Genomic DNA, 20,051 nt, shown 5'->3' with positions numbered 1-20,051 from the left:
TGGCAACCAGTAGGGTCTGCCACGGTGGCCCACGCAGTGAGGATCTACAGCTCTGCTGGAGGCGTAACATGCCAGCCAGGAACTGGAACTTCTCAGAGCCTAGCCTCGCATCTGTACAGAATCAGATACACAGGTAGCAAAGACAAAACGGTGCCTCCAGCTCCTGAGTCTGAAAGAAATACAAGGCTCTGCCAAAAGGCCAGACTCTGGAGCACATCGAGACATTTGTTCAGATGACAACCTGCCAGGCTACAGTGGATTTGCTAAACTCGGGATGTGGCACAGCTGTGTGCCCTTAATGTTTTGCTGATTTAAATGGAAAGGCCACAGATTTGTGTCTTTGCTTTGTCCTTTCTCTCACGGCCAGTTGATACATTAAATCATTGTTTGTAATGAATGCTTGCTCAGTGCATCTTTAGCAATTGGAATGGGGGAAGAAATGATGTCTAGACCTGGAAGAGCTCCCACATGCTGCCGGGGACCAGCTTCTGTGTCGGAAAATTCCCTTTGTATGTTTTCTTGCTTGGTCAGTAAGCACTTAACATGAAGGTGCAGAAAAGTGTTTTTCATCAGCAGTACCAGATTTGATGGGTGACAAGATTTTAATGCAAAAACCCCCAAAACACCAATAGAAACAGAACAAAGGGAAGGTCTTACATTTCCTCCTGAGAACTGTTCCAAAGTCTGGTTCCAGGACGGGTTTGTGGAATGAGTGCCAATCCAGCCCTGTGTCTGGGAGAGAGGCCAGGGAGCTGCTGGGAGGCCTGGAGGAAGGGGGAGAGCTGCTTTTGAGTTATAGAGTCATTTGCAGACTCGCCTGAGCCCTAAACCAGCCAAATGTCACCTTCTCTGAGGCTGCTTCTTGCATTTCTGTCTGAGAGCCTTCCGGTTGTCCTAACATCATAATCAAATGTTTATTAAACATCTGAATGCCGATATTTCATCCACGTATTTTAAGAGGGATAGTGTGCTTTAAACATTTTGTGGATCCCTGTCTCCCCAATCTATTTGTTAGCCCAAATGCCTACTATCCTCATACTAAGGAGAAGGAAGAGAATGGGCTCTCCTGTCTATACACTGATAGTCAAATCAGGTATGTAGGCATCCTGTGTATAACGTAAAACAGCCATGTCATGAGTCCAAGGCAAAATGGAATAAAGCAGGCAATGGGTGTGCCATGGGAATTCACAGTGGGAAGATCATTCAGATGAGAGCCACTGGAAATGAGAGTCTTGATAAGGGAACCGGGAGAGAGAGTGGGGAATTGGGATTGACAAAAAGAAGAAGGAAGGAGACAATGGGGAGAAGGAATAGTAGGAACAAAAGCTTCAAGGTGGTGCTGTGTCCCAGGACAGCCTACAAAGACTGATTGGAGGCAGAAATGCGGTCGAGACTGGGAAAGGAAGGCATTTAGCCTGGCTGGAAGCAAAGTGGCTCTGTTGACATCAGATAGGAAAGGTGGGACCTGGGACACTAGCACGAGGAGTTCCCATTACTATCATGAGAAGCAGGGAACCACCAAGTTCCTTGAGAAAATGTGGCTGATAATAGGACAGATGGTCCTGAAAAGTCACCCTGGGTGCTGGTTGTTTCTTTTTTTTTTTTTTTTTGAGACACAGTCTCAGTCTGTCACCCAGGCTGGAGTGCAGTGGCACAGTCTCAGCTCACTGCAACCTCCACCTCCTGGGTTCAAGCGATTCTCCTGCCTCAGCCTCCCTAAGAGCTGGGATCCCAGGCGCTGCCACCACGCCTGGCTAATTTTTGTATTTTTAGTAGAAACGGGGCTTCACCATGTTGGCCAGACTGGTCTCAAACTCCTGACCTCAAGTGATGTGCCCACCTCAGCCTCCCAAAGTGCTGGGATTACAGGCATGAGCCACTGTGCCTGGTGTTATTTGTTTCTTAACCAAAAAATGCTGGCTCAATCCCAGGAGGAGAAAGCGTAGCCCCTCTGTGCCACAGAAAACTGAATGTAGCTATTGTTGAGTTGCAATGTGAGGTTCTGCAGAAAATCCAGAGCTCAAACTACAGAACTGCAGAAATATTTTTGGCTTCATACAGTTTGCTTCTTTATTTTGAGTAAAATTGTGCCCCTGTGTGTTTTTATGCAAATGTTATTTTTCTCTGTATAGTTTATATTAGCTTATTAACCTGTAATCAAAATTAAAATTTTTTTTTCCTCACAGTTTTGCTCATTTGGGAGTCGCCTCATGGGACGAGGGTACTATGTTTTTGATAGAAGATGGGATCGTTTTCGATTCGCACTAAACTCCATGGTAGAAAAACACCTGAATTCACAGATGTGGAAGTAAGTGAGCAGCTTTTGTGCAATATAAGATCCAAGCTGCCCCACAGTTACCTGAACCCTAACTTTCCAAATAAATGTCAGTGGCTGACTTTTCATAGAACAAAATGATTCTGAAGTCAGGATGTTTGATTAATTCTTAAATACCAGCTCTTCTTAATGGTTTACCTGAAGGTTTTGAGAAGCACAAATGATATGTTACATGCTTTGTCTTTTTTGGAGACCATTTTTGTGTTGGTAATCTCCTAAATGAGAAGGATATTAGATAATATGTTGTTTGTTTACCTATGTTAAAGGGCCTTTTTATTGCTCCTAGAGAATCTAAGGATATTAAGAACATGCTTCTGGCTGAGTGCAGTGATTCACGCCTGTAATCCCAGCACTTGGGAGGCCGAAGCGGGAGGATTGCTTGAGGCCAGGAGCTCGAGACCAGCGTGGGCAGCATAGCAAGACCCCATCTCTACAAAAAATAATTTTTAACAATTAGCTGGGTGTAGTGATGCACACTTATGATCCTAGCTACTTGAAAGGCCTAGGGTGGCAGGATCGCTTCAGCCCAAGAGTTCAAGGTCACAGTAAGCTATGATTGTGCCACTGCACTCAGCCTGGGCAATGGAGCGAGACCCTCTCTCTCTTAAAAAAAAAAAAAGAAGATGCTTCTGTTTGTAATGTTAATGCTACAATATCAAAACTAAAGATTTCAGCCAGGCACGGTGGTTCACGCCTGTAATCCCAGCACTTTGGGAGGCTGAGGTGGGCAGATCACCTGAGATCAGGAGTTCAAGACCAGCCTGGCCAACATAGTGAAACCCCATCTCTACCAAAAATACAAAAAATTAGCTGGGTGTGGTGGCACACACCTGTAATCCCAGCTACTCAGGAGGCTAAGGCAGGAGAATCACTTGAACCCAAAGGCGGAGTTTGCGGTGAGCCGAGATCGTACCCCTGCACTCCACCCTGGGTGACAGAGGGAGACTCCGTCTCAAAAAAAAAAAAAAAAACTAAAGATTTCGTTATGGTTGTCGACAAATTTCTAGTTGTTTGCTGTCCTGTGAAAACATCTGTACACTTGCCAACAGGGCAGATCCTGAGCAATGCTGTGAAGTTGGTTAAGTTTGTCTTTGGCCCTTCCCATCTCCTTAGGACCCCCTGCCCACCTCTACTTGTACTTCTCTACCCTAAACTCCAACTGATGTTCCCTTTCTCTTAAGTTCCTTTACTATCCACTTTCCAGTGTACTTATATTTTAATAGGGGATTCATAAATAGGGAAGAAGCCTTAATCTAGAAGAATGCTATTGGGAAGAAATAATAGGCCTAGACCCTCTCAAACCACAGCACATAAGTGGCTACCATTTTGACCACTTGATAATACAAGGCTGGCCCACTGGGTATCCCCATCCCCCACTCCTACAAAGGTGAGCTCTCAAGATATCATCATCCATTTGAGTCATGGATCACGTAAATCTGGGCCTAGACAGTCCAGGAAAGACAACAGCTGAGGGCCCCCACCTGCCCACTGAGGCCCAGTAGAGTCAAGGAAGGGATTCCTAAGAAATGGGAGGGAACAGAAGTCAAAATTTGCCCCTTTCCCAGGTTTCCTCCTCTCCCCCAGGCAGCTACGACACCTTAGGCCGCTTTCTGGAAGCCTAAAGAGCTCCAGACCTGGACTTCTAGGAGAAGTGAGCCCCATTTGTGTCTGAATTGAGCTCTCATGGCAGACTTAGCACTAAATGTTAACATTTACTATAAGGTAGGTAAGGGCCACAAGAGAAGCTTATCATTTCTTCCCATTTAAGTGACTGCCCAGTGTGTCTAAAGGGCACCCTTGATATTTGCTTGTGTCCATTCCAAACAGCAACAAATTGGTGCTGCACGTGGGGTGACCGTGCTCTCAGTTACTTGGTGATTGAGCCTCTGTGCTTGTTCCCCACGATGGCGGCCAGCCCTGGTGATCCTCACAGCTCTTTGCTCCCTGTGTTATGGAAGTGTCAACCCCGGACACGTGGAAGGAATGTGTTGATCTGTATTTCACTCCCTGGTGTCCTGTCAGCTCAAGCTCCATATTCCTTTCCTCCTCAGGCACAGAAACCCGAGCCACAGGGCATCAGGTCCCTCCCCCCTGTTCAGGACTTGCCTAACCAATCTGCTGTCACTGAGCAACATTGGGGCTGCCTGGGTGTCAACTCTGGAGAGCGTAGCACCCCGCTACCCTCTCAACCTCGCTGCCCAAACCCCAGGCCCCGGCGGGCCCGAACCTGGAGGGATGGCAGCCGATGGGGGCGTGGAAGACATTAGGAAGAAAAGGAACGGCCAAGACTCTTTTTTCTTTAACAAGCATTTAACTCTGCATCAGGAGCCGCCAACACAGTATTCTCTTTCAGCCAGGTCAGCATCTGGACCTCCATGCCACCTGGCAGGGGAGGTTGGGCACTGTCAGTAATTTATTTGCATCTGTGGGCTTTAGTGTGGGACTTCCCTGGGCCAGTGTGCAAAGCTTACACCAGGACACAGCCCAGCAAAGCTGAAATCCACTGTCATTTAGCACCTAGAAAAACACATAAGCTGTTTAGCCTCGGCGGGGAAGGGACTCCTGGGGACAGGGAGCTGCCACATGCCCCTCACCCTGTTTCTCCCCTGCCCTATCTTCCTTCCTGCCCTACTATCCCCTTTTGATTAGTGAGGCAAGAAAGGGATAGAAAGTGTGCCTAAAAAGAGCACCCATCCCAGTCCTGAGTGTCAGCCAGGTAAGATTTAGGACTTCAACTCTGCTACTCAGCACAAGTTGAAGCGTGAATTTATACTAGTTAGTTGGAAAATTATAAATTGAGACATTAAAAATGGATCCCATTCAGGCTGGGTGCGGTGGCTTATGCCTGTAATCCCAGCACTTTGGGAGGCCGAGGCAGGTGGATCACAAGGTTAGGAGATCGAGACCATCCTGGCTATCACGGTGAAACCCCGTGTCTACTAAAAACACAAAAAATTAGCCGGGCGTGGTGGCAGGTGCTGTAGTCCCAGCTACTCGGGAGGCTGAGGCAGCAGAATGGCATGAACCCAGGAGGCAGAGCTTGCAGTGAGCTGAGATTGCGCTGCTGCACTCCAGCCTGGGGAACAGAGCAAGACTCTGTCTAAAAAAAAAAAAATGGATCCCATTCAAATTCATTGATTGGAATCCTCTCTAAATGAGCCATCTGGTATTTGTAAATAACTTTTTATTACAAGTAACTGCCAAACCTCTGCCCACATGTATTTCTATCTATACTTTAGTGGGTAAGCAAACGAGTCAAGGAAAGATGGAGTGGGTTGCCTGTAGTACCACAGCAAGGCAACAAAAGCACCCGGAAAGTTGGGAGGGGTCTCCCCCTCTAAGAAATGTTCCCTGCCCCTGTTAGGAAGGGGTTGTGCGGGGCTAGACAGTTCTAAGGATGTGTGTAGACATTTCCAATCTGATCATATGGGAGTCCTTGCCCACCATGCATAGTCCCTGACCATATGGATATGGTGCTGCTGAGAATCCACCTGCTCACCCATCCACCTACCCATTCATCCATCCATTCATTCACTCATTCATTCATTGCAACAAGTATTTATGGGGCACCTTGCTGAGTGCCGACAGGATCTCTTACCTTCTTTAGGCTTGAGAGAATGTAACTTCTCAACGCCATCATGGCCGTTGTGAGTTTGGCAACATTTTTCTCTTATATTTGATCCCTTTGGTCTGACATTTTCAAGGACAAGGATTCCTCTGGATTCTACCCTAAAGATGGATGTCACAGGCTCCACCAAAGTGCAGGCCAAAAGCAGAATCTTCAGAGAGGAATGCTAGGAGAGACGTTTATCTCTCAGCAGTGCCTCTTCCCAGAGTTCCCTGACACCTGGTCCTGATGCTACAGCTGGGAGAGTGGCCTCCAAAGAAGAGAAAGGACGGTGTGAGGCCCTGTCTTGCATGTGTTCTAGCCCACAGGGGCACAGGCTCTGGGCCTGCTCATCTTCATGTGCTGCTTTCAAAGAAGGAAAGCTAGTTCCTAATCGCTAGTGAACCCCAGCTACAGTGAAAATGATTTCCCAGGGAAACCGGGAGAGGCAGCAAGGTGAGAAATGGGAAAGGACCAGCTTGAACACATTTACCTGGCTCCCGAGGACCATGTGCTTTCCTGCAAAATCAAGAACAAATGTCCCTGTGGCCGCTGTGCCTCCTCCCGGTCCCCAGAGTAGCAGCAGCAGCATCCCAGGCTGTAGGATGAAAGGAGGAGTCACTCCCAGCGCAAATCAAAAGATGGAGTTTGCAGGGAGGCCCCAAGAGTAAGCCACAGCCTAGTGCTGGCCTTGGCTCCAGGGAGTTTGCTCTGAGGCACCCCCCAAGCTCCAAGAAGACCAAAGAAGAAAACAGTGGGTTTCCCCTCCCCTCCTGTTTTTCTCCTCCTGTCCACATCCTACATTTATCTTCAGAACAAACTACAAATCCCTGATCTCCTTCTCTGGACACATGAGGGTCCCCACACTCACCTTTTCCTAACACAGGACAGGAAGACCTGCTAAAGCCACACCCCAGACAACTCCTCTGAGCAAGAGCTAAGGTAGAGTGGGCTGAATAGGAAAAAACAAAGCTAGTCCTGGGAATGGGCAACTTGCCATCCCACCATTCCCAAACCCCTCACCGTCCACGGCCCAGCCACCAGGAGCCAGCAGCCACGAGTCAATGTGGAAACGGCTCTCTGTGGAGGGAACCAGAGGCTGCAGACAGCAAAGGCAGGAGGATGCTGGCCTTGGAGAGGGCCATTCCCCAACTGCCTCCAGCCCAGGGCACGGTGAGGAAAGCCCCAAGAGTCCCTGGGCAGAAGCTGGAGTGGGTGGAGGGGGGAAGCTCTGGCCCCTGTGTCCAGGTAGCAAAGCCCTGTCCTCACATTTCTTACTTGCAACTAGGACCTACATGTGAAATGATCACTTCTCATTAAAAACCACCTTCATCGCTGCCAAAAAAAAGAGAGTTGTGGGGGAGGCGGGGTGGCGGTGGTTGAGAGAGAATACTGGGGAAATTTTTATTCTAAATAACATTGACCTTTTATTCATGAACCAAAATCAGGCCTTCTCCAGTAGCCAAGCCTGGAGAAAAGGATCTGAAAGGCTGAGTGTGATGAAAATTAGGTTGCTGGATGTTGCAATGGGGGGTGCCATAAGGAGGGGCCATGCTTCAGATTCTCCCATCCTTCAAGGCTCCATTCTCCATAGTCTGGTTCTGCCGGGGTGTCCTCTGGAGCCCTGATGCTCAAACGTCATCGAGCCTCCTAAGCAATGCCAACCCGGTGTCTCACTGATTCTTTCACTCTTCTCTCATATTTAGGAAGATCCCTCCTGCGGCAGATAGCCCCCTGCCCTCGCCAGCAGCCCACATCACCAACCCTGTTCCAGCATCCGTTTTGCAGCCTTTCAGCAACCCCAGTGCTGTGTATCTTCCTTCAGCTCCCATCAGCTCGAGGCTCACCTCTTCTTACATAATGACATCAGCCATGCTCTCAAACGCAGCTTTCGTGACATCGCCGGACCCGAGCGCCCTCATGTCCCACACCACAGCTTTCCCTCATGTGGCCGCAACCCTCAGCATCATGGACTCAACCTTCAAGGCCCCATCCGCCGTGTCCCCGATACCAGCTGTCATCCCTTCCCCATCCCACAAGCCATCCAAAACCAAAACCAGCAAATCCTCAAAAGTCAAAGACCTGTCCACCCGTAGCGACGAGTCTCCAAGTAACAAAAAGAGGAAGCCACAGTCTTCGCCTTCCTCCTCCTCCTCCTCCTCATCCTTGCAGACATCCCTCTCGTCTCCACTGTCAGGGCCTCACAAAAAGAACTGTGTTTTGAATGCCAGTTCTGCTTTGAACTCCTATCAGGCGGCCCCTCCCTATAACAATCTGTCTGTGCACAACTCAAACAATGGGGTGAGCCCACTCAGTGCCAAACTGGAGCCCTCAGGACGGACCTCGCTGCCCAGCGGCCCCGCGGACATAGTGAGACAGGTGGGCGCGGTGGGAGGCAGCAGTGACTCCGGTCCCCTCTCTGTGCCCTCCCTTGCGCTCCATGCAGGGGACCTCTCTCTGGCCTCACACAATGCTGTGTCTTCTCTGCCCCTCTCTTTTGACAAATCAGAAGGAAAAAAGCGTAAGAACTCAAGTTCTAGTAGCAAAGCCTGTAAAATCACTAAAATGCCTGGTATGAATAGCGTTCACAAAAAGAACCCGCCCAGCCTTCTCGCACCGGTGCCCGATCCCGTTAACAGCACCTCCTCTCGGCAGGTAAGGGACCTCCTGGCACCGCCTTCACCGGCTCTGGGGGGGCAGGGGGAGCTGGGCAGCGCCCCTGCTTAGCCGGGCGGCTCCAACAGGTAACACAAGCTTGACTCCTTTTCTCATTTTCCCCGAAGGCAGTTTTCACCCTCTGCTTTGAGAGCACTTTATTGAACAAGTACTTGATACCACACTCACTATGTGCTAGGCGCTATTTTCAGCACTTTACGGTTATTACCTCACTGAATCCACATGACATCCCAGTGCAGTGGGTGCAGTTATCACTTCACAGATGAGTAAACTGAGGCACAGAGAGATTCTGAGTTCCCCACTCCACATCAGTCAGTTTTATCTTTTGAGATTCTGAGGACATTGTCATAAAGAGTTCTGTTGCTAAGAAGTTTGATCTGATCTGTTGGAACCCCCTTAGGAAGAGCTTGAGACCCAGGCAGGTTAAATGCTGACCCGGGGTCCCACCTGGGAGTGGGAGCACCTGTGCCTGGCTCCCAGGTGACTGTCCTTCCCACTTTCCTAGGCTGCCTCGACCCCCACCTCCTCCTGATAGAACTCTTTCCTTCCTAAAGGAAAACTGCACCTGCCACCAGCTGGCAAGGAAGTGTTCAATGCCATGGTACAGATAGGAGTGTGTATGGTGAGGAGGCTGAGAGAGTGTGGCGTGGTCTGAGAAGGATACATGTTTCTTTCCCTTGAGCTCTGTTCTCATCCCTGAGTCTAGTCCTTCTCCTCCGGCTGGGGGGGGCTACTTAGGAAAGCCCACCCCCACCTCCGCCCCCACCCCAGCCTCTGGGGCCGGTTGGGCATATAGATAAGGGAGCAGATGTGGGGAAGGGCCCAGCCTCGGATTCTCTGCGGAGCCAGGTCTGATGAGAGGGCCAGGCAACCCTCCCGGGAGCCTGGACCCATCAGGGCAGTGTGTCCAGAGACCATTACACGGAATCAAGAGAACCAAACCCCAAGCCCAACTCCACCTAGGGTTGAGGACTTTGGAGCAATGGGAGGCAGTTGTCAAGAGATATTTTAATGTTTTATGTCACCACTTATGAGACTTGTTATAACCTCATGAAGAGCACAGCCTCAGGGGGAGTCACAAATCACAAACACATGAGAAACAGCAAGTTTGGAACCCAAAGGCCAGACAAGCTGCAAACCGAGGCCAAGGTGAGAGGAGGGGGAGACACAGGTCCTCTCGCTTGAGCCGAGGGCACTGTTCTGACTCCCCACGGCCAGGGGTGTGAGGGAGGCGGGCCGGTACCCACAGGGCTCTCCCCGGAGGCTAAACTGCTGGTGGGTGTCACCACCAGGGCCCAGGATGGAGGACAGAGCCAAGGCCTCTCAAGCTTGAATGTGTACACGAATAACTCCGGGGGGCATGTGAACATTCTGATTCTCGGTCAGCAGACCTGGGCAGGGGCCTAGGAGTCTGCATTTCTGACAGTCTCCCAGGCCACATGGCTGCACAGGTTTGCAGGCCACACGTTGGACAGCAAGGCCGTGGTATCTCACTCATTTTAGATACAGTCCCAGCAGCTAACACGTAGGTGATGGGCGCTGTTCCAAGTACTTCAGGTGTATTAACTCATTTTATAATTACTTGCTGTTATTCCCCTTTTACAGATGAGTGAACCAAGGCACAGGAAGGTTAAGCAAGGCACCCAAAGTCACACAGCAAGTCAATAGTTAGGCTAGGATTTAAACCCAGGCATTTTGGCTCTGGAGTCTGGCCTCTTAGCCTCTGTGCCATTAACAGAGTCCCTCTGTGTTGAGTAGATGTGGCTCTGTTGATTCTTTGGTCTGCAGGACTGTAGGAAATGCTTAGTAAATGCCGAGTCAGCCAGAAGCAGTGGTGAAAGGAGCAGCCAAGTGCTCATCAGGAGGGAATTGAAAAACACGGATGCATTTAATGGCTGCCTTGGATCTGGTCAGCATTGGTTCTCTAATGCAGGTGATACCTCGGTGCTTGTCACTAGGGCATTAAGAAAAGGCTTTATCACCAGTGATTTCCAAGTATTAAGGAAAGGCAAAGGCCCTTGGGATCTGTGTTAATTCTGCTAGGAGATCAGGGGTCAATGCATGAGATTGAGAAATCCAAGATAAGCCTTTACTTTGGGAACAATTTGGAGATCTATTTAATTGTATCTGGTTGGTATAAGGCCAGAAGTTGCCACAGGGCTATTAAACGGAACAAAAATTAAGACTGTGAATGTAGCCAGGTGCAGTGGCTCTCACCTGTAATCCCAGCATTTTGGGAGGCCGAGGTGGGTGGATTATCCGAGGTCAGGAGTTGGAGACCAGCCTGGCCAACTTGTCTCTATTAAAAATACAAAAATTAGCCGGGCAGGGTGGCACGCACCTGTAATCCCAGCTACTCAGGAGGCTGAGGCAGGAGAATTGCTTGAACCCCAGAGGCAGAGGTTGCAGTGAGCCAAGATCATGCCACTGCACTCCAGCCTGGGTGACACAGCAAGACTCTGTCTCAAAAATAAATAAATAAAATAATGTAAGGCAAATGTCTTTACATAAAGGCAAGTTAATGGAGAAGAGGAGCAGTTTATAGGATGAAAGTTCAAGCTGCCTTTGCAGACTAGACAGGGACTGGTTAGTGCCTGGCATCAGCTTTCCCAAGGACCAGGCCCATTGTGTGAAGGACAGTCCCAGAGGAAGGGGAAGGGCACAGTGGCCACACCCATATGCACAGCGTTCCTGTCCTCCCTCCATGTGAAGGAGAAGCCCAGCACCATCGTGCTATTTTCCTAAAGAACAGTCGCATGTGCGTTACATCTCCTAGCCAGGAAAACTGACCCAGCAAAAGATCCAGGTGTTTTATCTGCAGCCAGGTTGAGGGAGTCTGGGCTGGAAATGAGATGGGTTTGGGATGGAGGGTCAGAGGTGGATGAGCTGTGTGACCCTTTGGCCACAGGTAGAAAAGCCCAGCCTCTACTGAGTGAAGCTCCCAGGAGGGGCCAGGCTTCTCCACCAGATGCCTTCATCCTCATCCCTCCCTGTTGGGGTCCAGCCAGCTAGCGAGCAGTGTGAGGAGTCCTCACCATTCCACTTTAACTCTGGGAAGGAAAGGGCATCCTTCGAGGCACCCTCTGCAACATTTTCATTTTCTCTGCCACTTAAGATGGAAACACCAGTTCCAAGCCAATGTGAGGGAATGAAGCAGGCATTGTGCAGCCCTTCTTTCCCCTAGAACATGTGGCATCGGCGGGCCCTTCCCAGGCTGGCTCAGGTGTCTGAGTGGGGCTTCAATGGTGTCTTTCAGGTTGGGAAAAATAGCAGCCTAGCTTTGTCACAATCCAGTCCTTCAAGTATATCCAGCCCAGGACACAGCCGACAGGTAAGTTGCTGGGGGCGGGGTGGGCTGGGGGTGGGGAGGCAAAAATTCATATGGTCATCAGCAGAGTGGAAAGAGTTTGGGCATTGGGGTCAGACCCTGATTCAAACCTCATCTCCAGTTAAGAGCATGGCTACCTGGCTTCCAAACCTAGGCCTTCTAGTTAGCTGTGTGCCCTTGGGCAAGTTACTTAACTTCTCTGTGCTTCCATTTCCTCCATCTATAAAGTGAGAATCATTCTGGCCCCTACCGTCTATGGATTTTGTGAGGATTAGCTTATTGATGTAAAGCCTCTAGAAAATGCCTGGCACACAGTAAACCCACAAGTGTTAGCTATTATTACCAGCTGTACAAGCTTAGGCACATTACTTCTCTGAGTCTGTTGTGTTTTTTTTTTCATTCATTAAAAGGCAAAATTGGTGCTTCCCTCCTAAGGCTATTGTGAATATTAAAGAAGATGATGTGGTTTAAAGGGACTTGCGGCCGGGCGCGGCGGCTCATGCCTATAATCCCAACACTTTAGGAGGTTAAGATGGGTGGATCATGAGGTCAGGAGTTTGAGACCAGCCTGACCAATATAGTGAAACACCGTCTCTACTAAAAAATACAAAAATTAGCCAGGCGTGGTGGTGCGTGCCTGTAGTCCCAGCTACTCGGGAGGCTGAGGCAGGATAATTGCTTGAACCAGGGAGGTAGAGGTTGAAGTGAGCCGAGATTGTGCCACTGCACTCCAGCCTGGGTGACAGAGTGAGACTCTATCTCAAGAAAAAAAAAAGCGGGAGGGACTTGCCAGCCAGGTGTGATGCCTCACACCTATAATCCCAGCACTTTGGGAGGCCAAGGCAGGGGGATGGTTTGAGCCCAGTAGTTTGAGACCAGCTTAGGCTTGAGACCCTATCTCTACAAAAAATTTAAATAGCGAGGCGTGGTGGCACATGCCTATAGTCCCAGCTATTCAGGAAGCTAAGGCAGGAGAATCACTTAAGTCCGAGAGGCTGAGGCTGCAGTGAGCTGTGATTGCACCTTGCACTCCAGCCTGGGCAACAGAGCAAGATCCTATCTCAAAAAAAAAATTTTTTTAGGCCGGGCACGGTGGCTTATGCCTGTGATCCCAGCACTTCGGGAGACTGAGGCGGGCGGATCACGAGGCCAGGAGTTCGAGACTAGCCTTGCCCACATGGTGAAACCCCATCTCTACTAAAAATGCAAAATTAGCTGGGCATGGTGGTGTGCACCTGTAATCCCAGCTACTCAGGAGGCTGAGGCAGGAGAATTGCTTGAAAAAAAAAAACTTTTTTTTTTTTTTTTTTGAGACGGAGTCTCGCTCTGTCGCCCAGGCTGGAGTGCAGTGGCCGGATCTCAGCTCACTGCAAGCTCCGCCTCCCGGGTTCACGCCATTCTCCTGCCTCAGCCTCCCGAGTAGCTGGGACTACAGGCGCCCGCCACCTCGCCCGGCTAGTTTTTTGTATTTTTTAGTGGAGACGGGGTTTCACCATGTTAGCCCATGTTGGGATGGTCTCGATCTCCTGACCTCGTGATCCGCCCGTCTCGGCCTCCCAAAGTGCTGGGATTACAGGCTTGAGCCACCGCGCCCGGCCAAAACTTTTTTTTTTTAAGAGGAGGGGGAGGCTTTGCCCATGGTATCTGTCCATCAGCACTCTCTCAAAAGCCTCTGGCGAACTACAGTCACCATTCAGGATGCAGTTTCATGGCAGCAGTATTCAGGGTAGACTTAGTAGTTTTTATAAACTTGAGGTATAAGAGTAGTTGATGTGTACGCCTGTGATAAATGATTTTCTCAATGGGGTGTGTGCATATGTGTCTAGGGCGGACAAGGAAGGATTTGGGGGTGGCTTTTGCCCCTTACACATGATTGGAAGATGTGTGGGTGTACGTGTGTGTATAACTGTGTTGTTATGTTGCCTTAGATGTGCCGCATGTTTTGTAGACACCAAATAGAAAAATATCTACGTGCCTGTCTGTGTTTTGCCCTTTGGGATTTTCTCACACATTTTGGGTCGAGTTTGGGTGAAGATTATGGGGAAATGGTTTTTGTATCCCCAGGCCAGGGAGAGTCTCCTCACCATTTTGAGCCCTTTTTGTGCCAGAACACTTGCAGCTCATCATGTGTGCTGGGGTGGGGAGGCACGTTTACACGCAGACCATCAGCCTCTGTTGATGAGGCCTCTTGCACCCTCACCAAACACGGCTTGCATGTGCCTATAGCTCCAGCTACACCTGCTGGGAACCCAAAACGCTGGCAATCAGCCCTGACAAACACAATAATGGCCACCACTTGTTTAGCACTCTCTGCCTGCAGAGAGAGGGCTGTGTGCCATGTCCTTTACACACACTACACACATTTAAACCTTTTCACAACCCTGTGAGGGACAAGATGATTATAGATGAAGATGGCTACACTAAGAAGCCAAGTAACTTGAACCCAAAATCTCTCTTTCCAAAGCCTCTATGTTTAACCCAACACTAGACTCCTTCCTGAGATAATTTGCTGTGTCCTCTGTAAGTTAGGTAGGAAAAGGTAAACTAATGGAGAACAAAAACAAAGGCATCAATTATTCTCTCCACTCTCCCACAGAGGCCTCCCAGGAATGTCCGCGGCATTCGTCCTTGTGTTTTCCTCCACAGTGAGGACCTCTGTGACTGCCTTACACGCATGGATCCATCACCTCATTTGCTATTGGATCCTTTAGATCCATCATCTCATTTGCTATTTCAGCTGCCCTTTGCCAGATACGGGAGGTGGGATATTGTCCTCTCTATTATAGATGAGAAAACTGAGGCTCCATCCTTGAATTCTCATGGGTAATCTCAATTGTATGGTTTTGAAACAAGTTTTTCTTTTCTTTCCTAGAAGAACACAAACAGAACGGGCAGGATAAGGACTCTTCCATAACAAGACTATGAAGCCACTTCCACACCAATTCTAGGCCACCTAATCCCATCCCAGGAGGCCACGGGGAGGAGGAGGGAGGGGAGTGGGCTGGAGGGAGAGTCTGTTTTCTGTGTACTCCCTGTGACTCTGGCCTTTCTTCTTCTTTTTTAATTGACCAATTTTTAGTTTTAAAGAAAAAGGCAAAAGAACGTGAATTTGAGATTTACAGAAAACAGTTCCAGTGTTTGGTTTCCGTTGTCTTTTCTTTCATTTGCCATGTTTTTACATTCTTCCAAATTTGGGGTCATTCCCCTAGCTCCTGATGCTGCTACTGTACCATCCTTTTGCTCCAGCCATGACAGTAGACATTGCAGAATGTTGGTTCAGGTTGGCATGCTCTGAAGCTCTTGAACTTCAGCACAGGCAGAGCCCTTTTTCTTCCTGTCCTCTCCACCCGATCCCTTCCGTCCCCACATCTGCCACTCTCTGGGTCCTCACTGGCCTTCAAAGGACCTGGCTCTCCTAGGATCCCCTCAGGACTGCCTGCAGGGAGAGGGGACTTTGCTGGGGAGGAGCTGAGAGTGGAGCGTTGGAGGGTGGGTGGGGTTTCCTCATCGGGTTTCCACAGCCCACCATGGCTGGAGCCAAATGCTAGAAGCAAGATTGAGAACAGTGGCCATTTAGTCATGTGGTTTACCTAATACCACTGGCCAGCTGTGCAGCTCAGAAAGGATAAACCAGTCAGGGACAGGGGCCAGAACAGGTTTGGGAAGGTGGCAGCAAACAGAGCGTGGTGGCTAGGAGATGACCCCTAAAAAAGAAACTGGGGACTGTGGTGGTCTGAGCTGGTCAGGAATCTACAGAATCCCTTCCAGGGATCAGTGTGCCCATGCCCACAGCAGGGTGAACTAGGAGGGAGAAATCCCAGGAAAAAGGTCATGAGAACCCAGAAAGCCACTCCATGAGGAGGCACAGTGACCACAGCTGCTAAAGGTTCTTAGGCTGCCTTCCTGGGCTAGGAAGAGCCCTCCAGGGAGAGCTTCTGCAAAAGGGTATGTGTCACACCTTTTGTGAGAAGAAATAATAGCATTTCCCACCCACCCCCATGCCCTGGGCCACAGGGACCTGGTGGGATCAGCACACCCATGGATCAGCTTTTGCTGTGTTAGAGACAGCCATCCCCAAGAAGGAATGGTAAGGACAGCCACTGCTCAGTGAAGAACAGCCATTTGGAAGAGCCATGCTGGAGCCCTGCAGCCATAGAACTATTCACACTGGAGTTTTGAAAAAAACAGCAATACCGTCAGCTCTAGTAGGGAATCATAATCAGGAAAGGAATTCACAACATAAAATAGGTGTTCTGTGCTATTAATCATGTAACTTTGCATACGATGTATAGCAGAGATACTGACTGGGAGGTTTTTCTTCATCCCTAAATCAGAAATGAATGCTAGTTTCATAGCTGGGCAGAACCCTCATCCCCAACCGGAAGTTTTCCTTTTCTTTCCCATTCCCCCAACCCAAAGATCAGACCACTGTTAGGTTTCACCACACAATTGGAATTGCAAAGACGGGAGGCAAATGGAGTGATTTGCATCAATGGAATTGCACTGACAGTGAGTGTTTCTTATAGGATTACTAAATTTTTTCATACGAAATGATTTTTTTAAAAATCAGGAGTTAATATTAAGTACCAGGACATTAGTTCGGATGATTTCATTTTTATTTCTGCAGTGTTAAAAGTGCACTTATATGCTGGTTTATTTACGTCTTGGGGAAAGAGACTGCAAAGTGAAGGGACAATTGTTACTTTTTCTTTTTAAAAAAAAAAGTTAAGGCAGATTTTAAGACTTATAAATGTTTAAGAAATTATAAACAAGGTTAGACCCTTTGAAAAAAAATTTAGAAGATATTCTTAAAGTAAATTTTTATAGTGTTAATTTTGTAATAATTTATGTTTTACTATATTGCAGAGCTAACTGACCAGAATAGTTTCAGAAACAATATGAAACTTAGGAAAGTTTAAGCAATGTTTATATTTTTAAACTGTTCTTTGAATTATGTTTTTATTGTACATTTCTTCAGACTGAAAAGTATGTACATATCTTTGTTATTTTTGCACAATTTTGTCCTGTTGGGTTTCAGAGGTCTGTTGTTTTTTATAATTTATTTTGAGTTGTAAAACTTGCAGGAGTAAAAACAAAACAAAATCTCCGCAACAAAATAACCCTCTGATTTATAAACTCTTATGGTCAAAGAGGGAAAACAAAGGTTGAGAGATTAAGTGGCTGCTTCTGAGAAATAATGTCTCAAGGACTAAAGGAGCAATTCAATAGGTTTAGACATTGTAGCTCTCTACATCTTGAATTGGAAGCTGGAATAAAGAGCTCCCCCACCCCCCACCCCCTCATCAAATGCTGCTTACTTTGTCAAAAGACTGGCTATGACCAAGGTGAGGACATTTCTGGAAAACTGGGCAAAAAGGGAAAGCCCACGGTATTCTTCCTTTGCAACCAACCACAGGTTTACTTTACAGTGATGTATTAAAAACTTGCAGCTTGAAAAACGGAATACAAATAAAAGGTTCTTTTTGGGTTTGTGTTAATGGAGTTAAACTGGAGCAGCCTATAAAACATTTTTAGGGTGATGTCCTCTGGGTCCTTCTGTTCTGCACACCCACTCAGTCTTCTCTCCCAGCCCCTTGACTGCACACACCCCTCTTTGCCTGAAGATCTCCTGACTTGTCGCCAGCCATAGAGGCTCGAAAGCTCTGGTTGTTAAGCATAACACAATGCATAGACCTGTCAGCCATAAAAGAAGAAAAAAAAAAAAGAAAAAAAGAAAAAAAAAGCGACTTGGATAACTTGTATGCCTTCTTTTGTATCAATGTACCAATTGTAAATAACGCTGATCAACCTTTGTAGAGAATAGTTTATACAGCATATTCTATTATTGCTGATTCTCAGTGAACTCTTGTTTTAAAAAAGGAAAAAAAGAAATTTTCTATTTACACCTTATATTTTGTTATGCTGTCGGCCCATGGCACTTTAACAAAACTCTGTGGGTTTTACGTAGCTGGTCAGTCATGGGGTATATTAAATAACTGTTGTTGCACAGACAAGAATTTGCACCTGCTCATTTGTCCTTTCCTACTACCGATTTTAGAATCTTTTCCAGAAAAATTTTGAAGAAAGCATGTCCAATCATTCTAAACAAATGCCACACTTGTGGAGTGGGTTTCTTTTCTACAATCCATATTTTGTAACACTAAGTATTTTCCTTCTTCGTCCCGCACCTTTATGTATTAGCACTATCAGATAGAGTTCATTCCATGCCTGTGATATTGTAAGCAGAATAAATGTCTAAAGTAGGTGTAAATAGTAAATTCTATGGCTTACAGTTTTAAAAGGAAAGAACAAATATGTATCTATTGATACTGCCATGGTTCCTCACCAGGCCTGGAAATATTCTCCAGTAAGCGATTGTATATTTTTTTTTTTTTTGCTTTTTTTTTTTTTTTTGTAACATGGCTTTGTAAATAAAATAATTTATATGTTTGTAAAACAAAGTCTTCGGGTTTTCATAAAATTTAAATTTTTGATATTTCTCTCTCTCTTTTTTTTTTTTTTTTTTTTTTTGCGGGGGTAAAGTATTCTCACCAGAAGAGCTTTCCTGCTAGACCTGTGTTTGAGGCAGGAGACGACTGTGGATTCATTCAGCGAGTACTTTGAGAGCACCGTCTCTGTGCCTGCCCCTGAGCCAGGCGCTCCATGCTCAGGGGTGAGAAACACGATCCCAGCTGCTGTCTGGAAGCAACCCAGTGACGGGGAAAGCAAATAAATACACACATGGTCAGATGAGTAATTACAGATTGTGGCAAACGCTATGGTGGAAAGAACTGAATTCTGTGAGAGAAAGTAACAGGAGAGACGTTTAAGATGGAGAGGGGACAGCTGTCAGGAAGTTCCCTCTGAAGAAGTGAAGGCAGGACGCCTAAAGAGCATCCATTGTGGACAGACCCCAGGGGCAGAGAGATGGACAGAGGGCAGGGACGAGGCCACAAAAGGCCTTTAGGGAGTTTTAATTGTGTGTCAGATTCAGTGGGAATCTTTGGAAGGGCTTTAAGGAGGACCGCGGTACTGTGATCTGTTGAAAGGGCACTCTAGCCACTGTGTGGTGGATCAGTGGGAAGCTATTGCAAGAGACAAAGTGAAGGAGAACATCAGTGTGATCAAAAGATGATGACAGTAACTATAAAGAGAAGTGTGTGCCAGCCTGGGCAATACAGAGAGACCCTGTCTCCAAAAAAAAAAAAAAAAAATTAGCTGGGTACGGTGGCTCACACCTGTGATACCAGCACTTTGGAAGGCCAAGGCGGGCAGATCACCTGAAGTCAGGAGTTCGAGATCAGCCTGGTCAATGTGGTGAAACCTCGTCTCTACTTAAAAAAAAAAAAAAAAAAACAAAAACAAAAAAAAAAAACATTGTTGTGATTACCTGAGATAATGTAAAGGGAGAAAAGAAGAGAGATTGGGTAGAGCCAGAAAGCTGGCAGGGAACCCTAAGATGAAGCCCTTCAAAGCAAAGAGTGACCCCAGCAGAAAGTGGTTCCCTGGAAGCCAGGACTGTACATGTTTTGGGGAAGGAGCAGTTAGCTGAACCAAGTATTGCTGCAAAGTGGAAGACAGGGATGGCGGCGTGTCTAGGGCTTAGCAACGTGGCGGTCATTGGTGAATTATTAGTTTCCTAGGGCTACCATGACAAATGACCACAATATGCTGGTTTAAAGTGACATACATCTATTCTCCCATGATTCTGGAGACCAGAAGTCCAAAATCAAGGTGTCCGCAGGCTGCATTCCCTCCCAAGGCTCTAGCAGAAAATCCTTCCTTGCCTCTTCCAGCTTCTGGTGACTGCTATCCTTGGCTTCCCTGACTTAGAGACACAACCCTCAAATCTGCTTCCACATTCACATGGCCCTCTCTCCTGTTTCTCATATGTCTTAAATCTCCCACTGCCTTTCTTTCACAAGGACACCTGTTATTGAACTTAAGGCCCACCCTAAATCCTGGATGATCTCATCTGGAGATGCCTAACATCCACAAATTCTGTTTTTCCAAATAAGGTCACACTGGCAGGGTCTGGGGGTTAGGACATATCTTTTGGGAGCCACTATTCAACATATCACAGTGGCCTCAGCAAAACAGGTGTG

The 20,051-nt window shown here is 47.6% G+C and overlaps 1 protein-coding gene across 3 annotated transcripts in view; it reads left to right on the top strand.

Annotated features, from left to right (window-relative positions):
* The window catches only part of ATXN7L1 (ataxin 7 like 1), a 272,319-nt gene extending 254,266 nt beyond the window's left edge, over positions 1–18,053 (top strand). Inside the window, exons 9-13 of one of the 3 annotated variants that reach the window (XM_025380735.1) lie at positions 2,187–2,308; positions 4,387–4,692; positions 7,649–8,597; positions 11,875–11,949; positions 14,819–15,074. In XM_025380735.1, the coding sequence (XP_025236520.1) occupies positions 2,187–2,308; positions 4,387–4,692; positions 7,649–8,597; positions 11,875–11,949; positions 14,819–14,860 (1,494 nt within the window). In that variant the 3' untranslated portion in view covers positions 14,861–15,074. Of the gene's footprint in view, positions 1–2,186; positions 2,309–4,386; positions 4,693–7,648; positions 8,598–11,874; positions 11,950–14,818 lie in introns of all 3 variants that reach the window. The other 2 variants (XM_025380736.1, XM_025380737.1) reach the window with 2 other exon arrangements.
* Positions 18,054–20,051: the final 1,998 nt, after the last annotated feature.

Source organism: Theropithecus gelada, chromosome 3, assembly GCF_003255815.1.
Source record: "Theropithecus gelada isolate Dixy chromosome 3, Tgel_1.0, whole genome shotgun sequence".
NCBI classification, from domain to species: Eukaryota; Metazoa; Chordata; class Mammalia; order Primates; family Cercopithecidae; genus Theropithecus; species Theropithecus gelada.
Note: the sequence above shows the minus strand (reverse complement) of the source record. Positions and strands in the feature narration are given on the sequence as shown.